Consider the following 13,532-nt stretch of genomic DNA (forward strand, 5'->3'; position numbering starts at 1 on the left):
GCACAAGGAAAACGAAAACAAAAAACAAACCAATAAGGTAATAGGATACCTCTAAAAGAACAAAAATTTCTAGCAACAGGTTCTGAAGAAATTGGATGAGATGCCTGATAAATAATTTTAAAAAATAACTATCATAAGGCTCAATGAGGTCCAAGAGAATAAAGTCATATGAAATTAGAAAGAAAATACAGGGTATGAATGGCAACTTCAGCAAAGAGATAAACAGAAATCTTGAAAATGAAGAGCTCCATAAACCAAATAAAAACTTCAGCTGGTACCTCAGTCATAGACTAAGTGGAAGAAAATGGACAACTAAACTTGAAGACAGTTTTTAAGATCTTTGGGACACCACTAAACAAATACCTGAAGGCAAGGAGAAACAGGTTAAGAACATAGAAAGCCTATTCAATGAAATAATAGCAGAAAACTTCCCTAATCTTGGGAAAGATACACAGGAGATTTTTAGAATCCAATAGACGAGATCTTCACCATGGTATGTTATCAAACTGTCAAAAGTATAAGACAAGGCTTGGGAATATAGCTCAGTTGGTAGAGTGCTTGCTTAGCATGCACAAAGCACAAGGTTCAATCCCCAGTACTACACACACACAAAGTACAAGACAAAAAATTTAAAAATCTGTAGGAGAAAAGCACTGAGTCATTTCATACTAACATTTCTTAGCTGAAATCCTAGGAGAGAACGGAGTAAAGTCCTGCAAAGAAAATAATGGCTAACCAAGATTACAGTACCGAGCAAGGTATCCTTCAGAAATTAAGAAGAAATAAACGCCTTCCAAGGTAAGCAAAAACTGAGGGAAGTCGTGACCACCAGACCAGCCTTAACAAAAGATGTGAAAGTGAAAGATAACTACCATCATGAAAGCATGTGAAAATATAAATCCTACTAGAAGAGTAGATACACAGACAGTAAACCATCAAAATTACAAAGATGAATGAGAGGAAGAACAAACAATATTCAAGAATAAGAAAATCAACAGAAGAACAAGTCCCTGTCTATTGCTAATAAGCTTGAATGTAAATGGACTAACTTCTCAAATTGAAAGATACAGGCTGGACAAATGGATAAAAAAAAAAAAAAGAAAAAGACCCAACCATAAGCTGCCTAAAAAAACTTATTTTTACCAGTAAAAACACAAATGAAAAGCAAAAGGATGGAAATTGATGTTCCAAGTAAATGGGAACTGACAAAATAAGCTTCAGGACAAATTATGAGAGTCACTGTATGATGACCAAGGGATCAATTTACCAAGAAGATAAATCTATATGTACCTAATGTTGAAGCACCCAGTTTTATAGAACAAACACTATTAGACCTAAACGGAGAGAGAGTCTCCATCATGACGACACTTTACTTTCATCAATGGAAAGATCATCAGAACAAAATGTTAGCAAAGAAACATCTGAGTTAAACTGTACTGTAGCTCATTTGGACTTGACAGACATTTACAGAATATTCTATCTAACAGCTACAGAATATACATTTTTTTCGTCAACACATGGAATAGAATAGACTATACATTAGTTCACAAAATGTCTTATACTAAAAAAAATTGAAATCATGTAATTTTTTCTAATTATAATGGAATAAAACTAAAAGCCGACAACAAAAGAAACTTTAGAAACTAAGAATGCATGGAGACCGAACGGCACACTTTTTAATGATCAGTGGATCACTGTGGAAGCTAGAGGGAAATTTAAAAATGTCTCAAGACAAATGGAAATGGAAACACAACATATCAAACTTTGTGAGATGCAAAAGGGGAAATACTGGGGAATGATATTGGCCAAATTATATATTGTATACTTGTACAAATATGTAACAACAGATCCTACCATTATGCTCAATTATAAAGCACCAATAAATATGTAAAAATAAAAATGTGGGATGTAGCAAGAGCAATACTAAGAGGGAAGTTTATAGCCATGAGTTTCTACATAAAAAATAGAACTATTTCAAATAAACAACCTAACAATGCATCTCAAGGATGCAGAAAAGCAAGAACAAACCAAACCCACAATTTCATAACAAAGATCAGAACAGAAATACAGTTGGTTCTTTGAAAAGAGAAACAAAATTGACAATCCTTTAGCTATACTAACCAAGAAAAAAGACCAAAATAAATAAAATTAGGATGAAAAGGGAGAATTACATCCAATACCACAAATATAAAAGATTAGTAGGAATTATTATGAAAAGTGGTACACTAACAAATTGGAGAACCTAGAGAAAATGGAGAGATTTCTGGACACATCTGACCTATCAAAATTGAACCATGAGGGCATGAAAAACTTAAAGAATCTAATAATGACTAATGAGACTGAATAATAAAAGGTATCCCCAAAAAGAAAAAAAAAATCTTGGGACTTGATGGCTTTATTACTGAACTTTACCAAACTTTTACAGAACTAATGACAAGTTTTCTCAACCTACTCCAAAATATTGAAAGAGAAGAGACCCTTCCAACACATTTTATGAGGTCAACCAAAGCCAGACTAGATACAACAACAAAAATAAAACTATAGATGAATATCCCTGATGTACACAGATACAAAAATTCTCAACAAAAGATAGCAAATGAAATTCAACAGCACATCTAAAAGATCATGCACCATGTTCAAGTTGGCTTTATCTCAAAAGATGCAAGGGTAGTTTAACAATACAGCAGCATGAGAATAAAACGATTACCTCAATAGAGGCAGGAAAATGTATTTGATAAAATTCAACATTTCATGAGAAAAGTCCTGTAACTGTGCTAGTCAGCTTTCTGTTGCTGCAATAAAATACCAGAGACAATTTAAAAACAGGAAAGATTTATTTTGACACTTTACTTTGGACTGTGGCAAAGCAGGACATCATGGCAAGGAGTGCATGGTGAAACAAAGCTGTTCATCCTGTGGTGGCTGGGAAGCAGAGAGAGACTCAAGGTCTAATATTCCTTTCAAGGTCATACCACATTGACTCATTTTCTGCCACTAGACCCTACTTCTCAAAGGTTCCACCACCTTCTAATACTGCCACAGGCTGGTGACTGAGTCTTTAACATATGGGCTATGGGAGATATTCCAGATCTAAACTATAGTACAACATCATGTCAAATGGGGAAAAACTGAAAGCATTTTCTTAAAAGCAGGAATAAGACAAGGGGGTTCACTTTTATACTTATAGTATTAGAAGTTTCAGTCAGAGGGAGTCAAATAATTCCTGTTTTCAGATTATAAGGCTCTATGTATAGTAAAACCTAAAAAGAATCCCATAGAAAACTCTTAGAACTGATAAAATAATTCACTAAAGTAACAGCATACAAAATCAATGTACAAAAATAAAAAAGTTTTCTATACACCAATTACAAATTTGGTGAGAAAGAAATCATCAAAGCAATTTCATTCCCTATAGTTACAAAAAACAAGATGTCTAGGTATAGACTTAACCAAGGAAAGAAAGACCTCTGCAATGAAAATTATAAAGTACTGATGAAAGAAATTGAAGACCTACAGATGCTGAGAAAGACCTCCATGTTCATGAATTGGAAGAATATTGTTAAAATTTTTATACTACTCAAAATAATCTACAGATTCAATGCAGTCTCCATCAAAATATGAATGACATTCTTTACAGAACTAGAAAAAACTGTCCTAAAGTTCATATGGAAGCACAGAAGATCCCAAATAACCAAAGCACTCTTGAACAAAAAGAAAAAAGCTAGGGGCCTGAGAACACTTGACTTCAAGACATGTTTCAGAGCCAGAGTAACAAAAATAGCATGATAGTGACATAAAAATTGACACACAGAACAGTGGAACAAATTAGAATTCCTAGCAATAAACCCATGCAACCACAGCCAGCATATGTGGACAAAGGTGCCAGAAACCTCTTCAACAAATGGTCCTGGAAAAACTGGATATCCACATGCAGAAGACTGGGATAGTTCCCTTATCTATAACAATGAACAAAAATAAAATAGGTCAAACCCAAACTTAAGAATGGAACTCTGAAACTATGTAAGAAAACAGGGGAAACACTTCAAGACATTGGTGCAGAAAATGGTTTTGTGGATAAAACCCCAAAAGTACAGGGAACAAAAGTAAAAGTTGACAAATGGGTTTATATCAAACCCCAAAGTCTCCACATAGCAAAGTAAACAAGAAACAGATTGAAGAGACAACCCCCAGAAAGGGAGACTATATTTGCCAACTCTTCATGCAACAGAGGGTTAATATCCAGAACAAATGAAGAACTCAGAAAATGATAAAACATTAATTACAAAATGGGCAAATGATCTAAACAGATTCTCAAAGGAAGAAACACAAGTGACCCATGAAGATATGGAAAAAATGTTATCATCAGCCATCAGGAAAAATGCAAATCAAAAGTACAATGAGAGGGCTGGGGCTATTGCTCAGTTGGTAGAGTGTTTTCCTTGCAAGCACAAGGCCCAGGGTTCAATCCCCAGAACCAAAAAAAAAAAAAAAAAAAAAAGGACATGAGATAAAATTTCACCCAGTTTTGCTTTTTTTTTTTTTTTTTTTTTTTGTGGAGGATTGAACATAGGACCCTGACCATGCTATGCTAAGAACATGCTGTACCACTGAGATACAGTCAAAGCCTAAGAACAGCTATTGAAGAAAGAAAGAAAAAAAGAAAAAGAAACAAATGCTGATGAGGACCTGGAGAAAAGCGAATTCTTAAACACTATTAGTGGAAATGTAAATTAGCAAAGCCATTATGGAGAACAGCAAAGAGGTTCCTCAAAAACAAAAACTGGAACTTCCATGTGGTCCAGCTATCCCAAAGGAAATGGAATTGGCATACAAAAGAGATACCTGAGTGCCCATGTATATTGCAGCACTATTCACAATAGTTAAGACATGAAATGGGCCTTGGTGCCCACCAACAGATGAAGGGATAAAGAAAAGGTGGTATTATATACACAGTGGAGTAGTATTCAGCCAGAAAGAAATTCTGTCACTTGTAGCAAAACGGATAGATGGAACAGGAGGACATGATGTTAACTGAATTAAGCCAGACACAGAACAAGTATCTCATGTTTTCATATGTGGAAATTAAAAAAATGTCCATTTGAAAATAGAATAGAGATTACTAGGGGTTGGGGAGGGTGGGTTGGTAGGGAAAGGGTTTACTGGATTTGACCAGTGCCTCATGTATGCATGTATGGAAATGTTACACTGAACCCTGTTAACGTGCACAATTGATATATATTAAAATGGCAAATAAAAGAACAATAAAAAATCTAGTGCTAGTCATAATAAAATCCAAGCTCTTATTATAGTCCACAAGGTCTTTCATAATTTGGTGCTGTGTTTCCACTACATTTCTATTTCTGTCCCTTCATCCACTTTTCCTATAAAGATTCTGGAGCTGTTTTTGCCTTTATTCCCTCACATGTGCTTATATGGAATACATTCCCATCTGAGACAGGTGGGCGTAAGTTGGATTAAAAGAAGCTGAATTATTACACCAAGTCAGGTTATTGGAGCTAACAAGGTGTTTCTATTTTCATGTGGACTAAAATCAGCATGGTTTTCACAGACTTCAAGGAGGTAAGCAAATGAAGAAACATTTATATGACACTATTCCAAAGGATTTTCTTGTCGGAAAGATCATTTTCATTGTGGAGGTTTGGAAGTGGGGAATCTACAGTTTGAAGCACATTTTAACAATATCATTCACAGAAAAACATCAACAAGACTGACATCAAACAACTCATTGTAATTCATAATGTTGTAAGCTTTCTACATTCTAAAGTCTGGTGGACCAGTAGCCTTGGCATAACCTGGGAGCTGTTAGAAATTCTGCATCCCATAGAAGGAACCTATCTGAACATCCTAAAGGATATATATGAAAAGTCCAAAGCCAACCTCATGGTAAATGGGGAAAAATGGAAAGCATTTCCTTTAAAATTTGGGACAAGAAAAGGTTGTCCATTCTCTCTACTCCTATTTAATATATGCTAGAAATTCTAGGTAAGAGAAGAAAATAAAAGGATAAAAAAAGGAAAGGAAGAAACCAAATTATTATTGTTTGCAGATGATCTGATCTTCTATCTAGAAAAATGCCATCTAAAGATTGTTAGGGCTAATAAATTCAGAAGGAAGTTACAAAATCAACACACAAAAATCAATAACCTTTCTATATACCAAAAATAAATCTGCTGAGAAATCAGGAAAACAATTTCATTCACAATAGCCTCAAACAAACAAAAAAACCCCAAACCACCCAGGAATAAATTTAAGGAGGTGAAAGACCTCTACCATGAAAAACTACAGAGCACTGAAGAAAAAATTAAAGAAGTCATATGAAGATGGAAAGACCTCCCATGTTCACAGATAGGCAGAATTAATATTGTTAAAATGACTATACTACCAAAAGCAATACAGATTCAATGCAATCCCCCTCAAAACACCAATGACATTCTTCACAGAACTAGAAAAAACAGTCCTAAAATTTATTCGGAAGAACAAAAGACCCAGAATAGCCAAAGCAATTCTAAGCCAAAAAAAGCAATGCTGGAGCTATCATAATACCTGACTTTATACTATGAGCTATAATAACAAAATCTGCAGAGTACAGGCACAAAAAGACACATAGACCAATGGTACAGAATAGAAGACAGAGAAAACCCACACATCTGTCATCTGATCCTTGACAAAGGTGTCAAAAAAATACTTCAGAGAAAAAGACAGCCTTTTTAACAAATGGTGCAGGCAAAACTGGTTATTCATATGTAGAAGGATGAAGCTAGACCCTTATCTCTCACCCTGCACATAAATCAACTCAAAATAGATCAAAGAACTAAGAATTATGCCAGAAACCAAGCAACTCCCAGAAGAAAATATAGGGTCAGCACTTCAGCTTTTAGGCACAGGCAACAACTTTCTCATTCAGACTCCTAAAGCTCAGGAAATAATGCCATGAATTAATAAATGGGATGGTATTACATTAAAAAAACTTCTGCATAGCAAAGGACACAATTAGGAATGTGAAGGTAGAACCTAGAGAATGGGAGAAAATCTTTGCTAACTACTCTTTTGATAGAGGATTAACATTCATATATAAAGAACTCAAAAAACTTTACACCAAAAAATCAAATAGCCCAACTGAGAAATGCTAAGTGAAGTAAACCAATCCCAAAACACCAAAGGTCGAAAGTTTTTCCTGATAAGTGGATGATGATATATAATGGGGGTGGGGGATGGGAGGTGAGAGAAGAATGGAGGAACTTTAGATTACATAGAGGGAAATTCGAGGGAGTAGGGTATGAAAAATGGTGGAATGAGACAGACATCATTACCCTAGGTACATGTATGATTACACAAATGAATCTACATGGTGCACAACCATAGAAAAGAAATGATGTACCCCATTTGTGTACAATGAATCAAAATGCAGTCTGTAAAAAATAAAAATTAAAACAAAAAAAGAAATGGCAGACATACCTCTCAAAAGAAAAAATACAACCGGTCAATAAATATGTGACAAAATTTTCAAAATCATTAGCAATGAGGAAATGCAAATCGAAACAGATTTTTATCTCACACCAGTCACAATGGCAATCATCAAGAGTACAAATAATAAATGCTGGAGAGGATTCAGGAAAAAAAGAAACACTTTTACACTGTTGGTGGAATTGTGTATCAGTACAACCACTATGGAAATCAGTACAGAGGCTCCTCAAAAGACTAGACATGGAAATATCAGAGAGTCTACATGAAAGGGAGCTACACACTATTTTCCTCACTTCCCCAGAGTCACAAGAGCTCTTGCCTTACTGGATAAGTATGGACAACTTGGGATGTGTCCCTTCCACCTGAGACCTTTCACTTTAGAGAATGGGGCAGATTGGGCAAGTCATCCTGGCATGGTGATCAGTAACCTAGCAGATTTCTCAGCAGTGATACCAGCCTTGAAACTGAGGCAAGCAACAGATAAAAGTGCAGGGAATAGAAGAAAGCCTGGGGACCAGTCACTCTTTTTTGGAAAAGAGATTGCACTAAACCATTCTTCTTGCATCAGAGGAGCCTTTCTTTCCAAGGAGGGGGTGGAAGATTAGTAGGAACAAAATTCCAAGGATTCCAGTAGTTGCAGTCAGTATGATGAGCACAGAAGGCAACTGAAAGAATGTTCTGGGTCCTCCTATTCCCTGGGAAGGGAAAAGAGGGTTGTATTTCAAAGCCACGCTTCCCAGTTCAGCTTTAAGATTTGTGTTGTTTCTTGATTTCATTACTTGCAAAAACTAGGTTTTGAGGGATTTGTTATTTTATTGAGGAGGGGGATAAAAGAATTTCTGTAATGATTGTATATTATAAGGTTCTTGGAGCAATAAGACCACAAATCCAAGAGCTGTGTGGCAATGGTCAGACTCCTTGTGATCCTCCCTGTTGTAATGGGACTGAATGGGAAATCCATCTAAGCAGTGAATAACCTGAGAATGGATCAGAAGCTATAACATGGCCTCTGATTCCTGTCCTCTCTCCCTCTTCCTACTTCTGTGATGAAAAGTGACTTAATCCCACCCTCTAGTTACTAAGGATGCTTTTGAAGAGCTCACTCAGCCAACCTGTCCTGCCTTCTGTCATCTCTAATATCTGGCCCCAGCAATCCGACTTCTCCTGACTCCACCTCTGACTTCAGCAGTGGAGAATTAATGCAAATAAAGAGAAAGACCCAGAGAAGGAAGGTTGTGGCCTGAGCCTGGTGGAGTGCTCCTTGCTGGTTGGGATGGTGCTCCCTGAGTTTTCTTGGCCCGAGGGATGATCTTCCATTGTGTTTCCCCGATCCCACTCATTCTGTAGCATTAATGAAGTGCACTATTAAACAATAGTATCTTCAGAAACAAACAAACAAACAAAAAGACTAGACATGGAACCACCATATGACCCAGCTAGACCACTCCTTGGTATTTGTCCTAAAGAATTAAAGTTGGCAAACTACAGTGATACATGCACACCTATGTTTATAGCAGCATGATTCACAATAGCCAAACTATAAAATCAGTCTAGGTGTCCATCAACAGATGAATGGATAAAGAAAATGTGGCATATATACACAATGCAGTTTTTTCAGTCATAAAGAAAATGGAATTATGTCATTTTCAGGAAAATGGAGTGATAGTGGTCAAATGATAGTTAATTTGTGTACATGAATGAATATATAACAAAAAATCCCACCATTATATACAACTATACAGAACATTAAGGAAAGAAATTGAAAAAACCTTAGAAGATGGAAAGATCTCCCATGTTCTAGGATAGGCAGAATTAATATTGTCAAAATGGTCATTCTACCAAAGGTACTATACAGAGTCAATGCAATTCCAATTAAAATCTCAATGACATTCCTCATAGAAATAGAGAAAGCAATCATGAACTTCATCTGGAAGAATAAGAGACCTCAAATAGCCAAAGCAATCCTGAACAGAAAGAGTGAAGCAGGAGGTGTCACAATACCAGACCTTAAACTATACTACAGAGCAATAGTAACAAAACAGCATGGTATTGGCACCAAAATAGACAGGCAGACCAATGTTACAGAATAGAAGACAGAGACAAACCCACAAAAATACAGTTACTTCATAATAGACAAAGGAGCCAAAATAATATAATGGAGAAAAGATAGCTTCTTCAACAAATGGTGGTGGGAAAACTGGAAATTCAAATGTAGTAAAATGAAATTAAACCCCTATCTCTCACCCTGCACAAAACTCAACTCAAAATGAATCAAGGACTTAGGAATTAGACCAGAGACCCTGCACCAAATAGAAGAAAAAGTAAGCCCAAATCTTCAAATCTTCATCATGTTGACTTAGGATCAGGTTTCCTTAACAAGACTCCCAAAGCACAAGAAATTAAAGAAAGTATCAATAAATGGGATGGATTCAAAATAGAAAGATTTTTCTCAGCAAAGGATACAATCAATAATGTGAAAAGAGAGCCTACAGAGCGGGAGAAAAAATCTTTTCCACACAAACTTCAGATAGAGCACTAATCTCCAAAATTTATAAAGAACTTAAAAAACTTTACACCAAAAATATAAAGAACTAATCAATAAATGGGCCAAGGAACTGGACAGACACTTTACAGAAGAAGACATAAATATTAATAAATAAATGAAATAATAAGTATATGAAAAAGTGTTCAACGTCTCTAGTAATTACAGAAATGCAAATTAAAACAACTCTAAGATTTCATCTTACTCCAATTAGAATGGCTATTATCAAAAACACAAGCAATAATAGATGTTGGCATGGATGTGGGGAAAAGACACACTCTACATTGCTGGTGGAGTTGCAAATTGGTGCAGCCATTCTGGAAAGCAGTATGGAGGGAGATTCCTCAGAAAACTTGAAATGGACCCATCTTTTGAACCAGTTATCCCACTTCTTGGTTTATATCCAAAGGACTTAAAATTTAGTATATTGATAATACAGCTACATCAATGTTTATAGCAGCTCAATTCACAATAGCTAGATTGTGGAACCAATCTAGATGCCTTTCAACAAATGAATGGCTAAAGAAACTGTGGTATATATACACAATGGAATAGTATTCATCCATAAATAATAATGATATTATGACTTTGCAGATAAATGGATGGGATTGGAGAATATCATGCTAAATGAAATGAACCAATCCCAAAAAACCAAAGGTAGAATGTTTTCCCTGATAAGTGGATGATGATACATAATGGGGGTGGATGGGTGGGGGTTGAAAGAAGAATGGAGGAACTTTGTATTATGTAGAGGGAAATCAGAGGGAGGAGGGGGTGGGGATATGAACGATGGTGGAATGAGACAGACATCATTACCCTATGTACATGTGTGATTATACAAATGGTACAAATCTACATCGTGCACAACCATAGAAATGAAAAACTGTATCCCATTTGTGTACAATGAATTAAAATGCAGTATATAAAAATAATAAAAATAAGTAAAAAAATAAAACAGATCTTTATTTTCATAAAAAAATGTGGATTCAGCATCTCAGACTCTAACCCAGGCCTATCATATCAGAATTTGCATTAAGATCCCCTGGCGATTCACATTAAATCTCTATATACACTGGCCTGGAGGACTTTAGAAGAAAGGAATGAAGAGTTTGAGGGAAAATAATGTAGAAAAGATCTATCCTCTTTTCTCTCTGTTGGGAAAAGGAATCACTGAAAATGATCAAGTACATACTCAATGTCCCCTTGAGTGACCTTGATAAAAATGCAGAAACATCTCCCATGTGTACCCAGAGCTGTTCCCAATCCTAACTTCACAAACTGTGAGTAAGCCTTGAGGGCTTTGAAGCAGAGCTATGTTGTGCTGAGAACTGTCAGAAGTAGGCTCTTCTAGGTAAGAGAAAGATACCACCCCACCACCCCTTGCTCTGGTGTAGGAGCAAGATGGAGCTCATGTCGCTCTGAATATGAAGTGCATATATTATGTCCCTGGAAATAAGGAGGGGCTGGCCAGGTGCATTGACTGGCCAGGTTAAGCATTAGCCCCTGGCTTACCTGAGGTACAACTGGCTGAGTTGCAAATTTTACTCTGTGGCCAGGAATGTTTGATTTTCATTAGAGATTGACATAGCATGTTAGTGTAACAGGAAGTTGCAAGTGATTGTTTTCCAAAATCTGGCAGTGGAGGAACATGAATAAACCAATTCCAACAAGTTTCAAGTTGCTAATTGTCCAAGAACATTGTTACCTTGGTCCTACAGTAAAGCCTATTATTTGGGGAGTGTCCCAGCTGGTCAGCCAGAAACTATGCTTCAACAGTCAGAATAGTCCCTCTGCTAATTAGTACCAGTCCAGACAAATCCTAATATCAACCCTGGTAGGTAGCTCTTCATGCCTGCTAATTCTCCAGAAGGGTTTGAACACAGACTTTTGGAGAAATGGTATGTACTATTATGTCATTTCCCTTAAGCACCTCCACACCTGATTTTCTTTGGTGCCAATAATATTGCAAAACTGTAGAGTTCAAGATGAGTAGGACAACTATTCTATGCCTAATAGAGTCCTTATCTACCTGGACTGGGAAAAACCTTTCTCTCTAGTGACTATCAGAGTTCTTGACTGGGGTTCAGTCCCACCTGGCATAGAAACAATGAGCAAACAGGGACCTTGTGCCCTGGATTCCTGCTGCCATTGCTCAGCATGGCTCCCCAAGTCCCTGAGAGTCCTCAGTTTGTGTCAATCTCCTTTTTAAATCACATAAAATTCTGACTCCAAATGGGTAGAGCCCTCATGGTCCCTCCACTGTACCTAGAGGAAATCCATCATTGAGCTTATGGGGTCAAACAAGCCCCCACTGCTGCTATCCATTAAGCTTACCTGGGACTTAAGTCACCTCTACGCAGAGAATTGAGAAAGGAGTTGATTGTTTCAGAGTGATCAAATCTTCTGGGCTCAGAACAATGGTTCTCTACCCTGGTTGTATTTCAGAATCACCTGAGGAGTTTCTAAAAATCACATAAGCTTGATCACACCCCAGAGGAAGTGACTTAGACTCTGGGAGGTATGGCCTGGACAATGGTGGTTTAAACAGCTTGTTTATAGCTACATGACCAGTGGAGAACCCTGGCCAAGGGCAACACGGTAGTACTCAGAGGAGCCTCCTCTGACCTTTATGTCATCCCAGCACAACCAGTGACAAGAGGTGGCCCGAGGGCTCCAGGACAGGTGTGTTCATGTTAGAGAAGGATTCAGAAGCCCTGGGGGTTAGGAATGATACAGGGTGGGGTTAGTTAGGGACAACTGGGATGTCACAGAGGATATGGCAGTGGTGGCATTTCCCATTGTGGCAGGGTTTATACCTTTAGAATGACCTTTCAAATAAAAGTCTGTCTGGCCCTCACCTGGCCCCAGTTGGAGAAGGCCCACTCCACACACAGCTGTTGGTTACAGGCCTGGGTGTCCACAGGCCGTTTGGCGAGCTGGGTACACATGTCATTAGACACCGGGGTGGAGATCCCAGAGGCTTTCAGCTTCTGACAAGTCACTCTGCGGGTCTGGATGCCTCCACCGCAGCTCCGGGTACAGGCAGACCAGGAAGTCACCATCCACCTGGGGAGAGGAAGGAGCATCAGAGGAGCCCCAAAGGTCAGGCCTTGGGGAAGGAGCCTTATACCCATTACCACACAGACGCTAATTAGAGGGCCATACCCTCTTCACAGTATTTACTTGGAAAAATGATCCTGAGGAAGATATCCATGTCAAATCCCTGGAAACCCTGGAATATTATCTTATTAGGGGGAAAAAAAAAGATCTTGACTTGACATAATTAAGAATTTTGAGAAAAGATTATCTGGCTAGGCCTTAAATTCCACCACAGGTGTTCTAAGAGAAAGGCAGAGGAGATTAAACACAGGAAAGAGGAGAAGGCCGCATGACCTTGAAAGTGGTGTGCCCAGGGAGGCAGGAGGTGGAGTCACGCAGCCACACACAAGGAAGGCACCAGGGGACAGGAGGGCTGGGAATGGTTCAACCATAGTGCCTTTGCAGG

At 37.7% G+C, this 13,532-nt stretch overlaps 1 protein-coding gene across 2 annotated transcripts in view; it reads right to left on the minus strand.

Moving 5' to 3' along the window:
* Positions 1-13,532, minus strand: part of Adamtsl1 (ADAMTS like 1) — a 368,881-nt gene that overhangs the window by 12,220 nt on the left and 343,129 nt on the right. For both annotated transcript variants that reach the window (XM_047525412.1, XM_047525411.1), the window contains one exon: positions 12,886-13,093. In XM_047525412.1, coding sequence (XP_047381368.1) covers positions 12,886-13,093 — 208 coding nt within the window. The remainder of the gene's footprint in view (positions 1-12,885; positions 13,094-13,532) is intronic.

This window comes from Sciurus carolinensis, chromosome 14 (genome assembly GCF_902686445.1).
Source record: "Sciurus carolinensis chromosome 14, mSciCar1.2, whole genome shotgun sequence".
Taxonomy (NCBI): domain Eukaryota; kingdom Metazoa; phylum Chordata; class Mammalia; order Rodentia; family Sciuridae; genus Sciurus; species Sciurus carolinensis.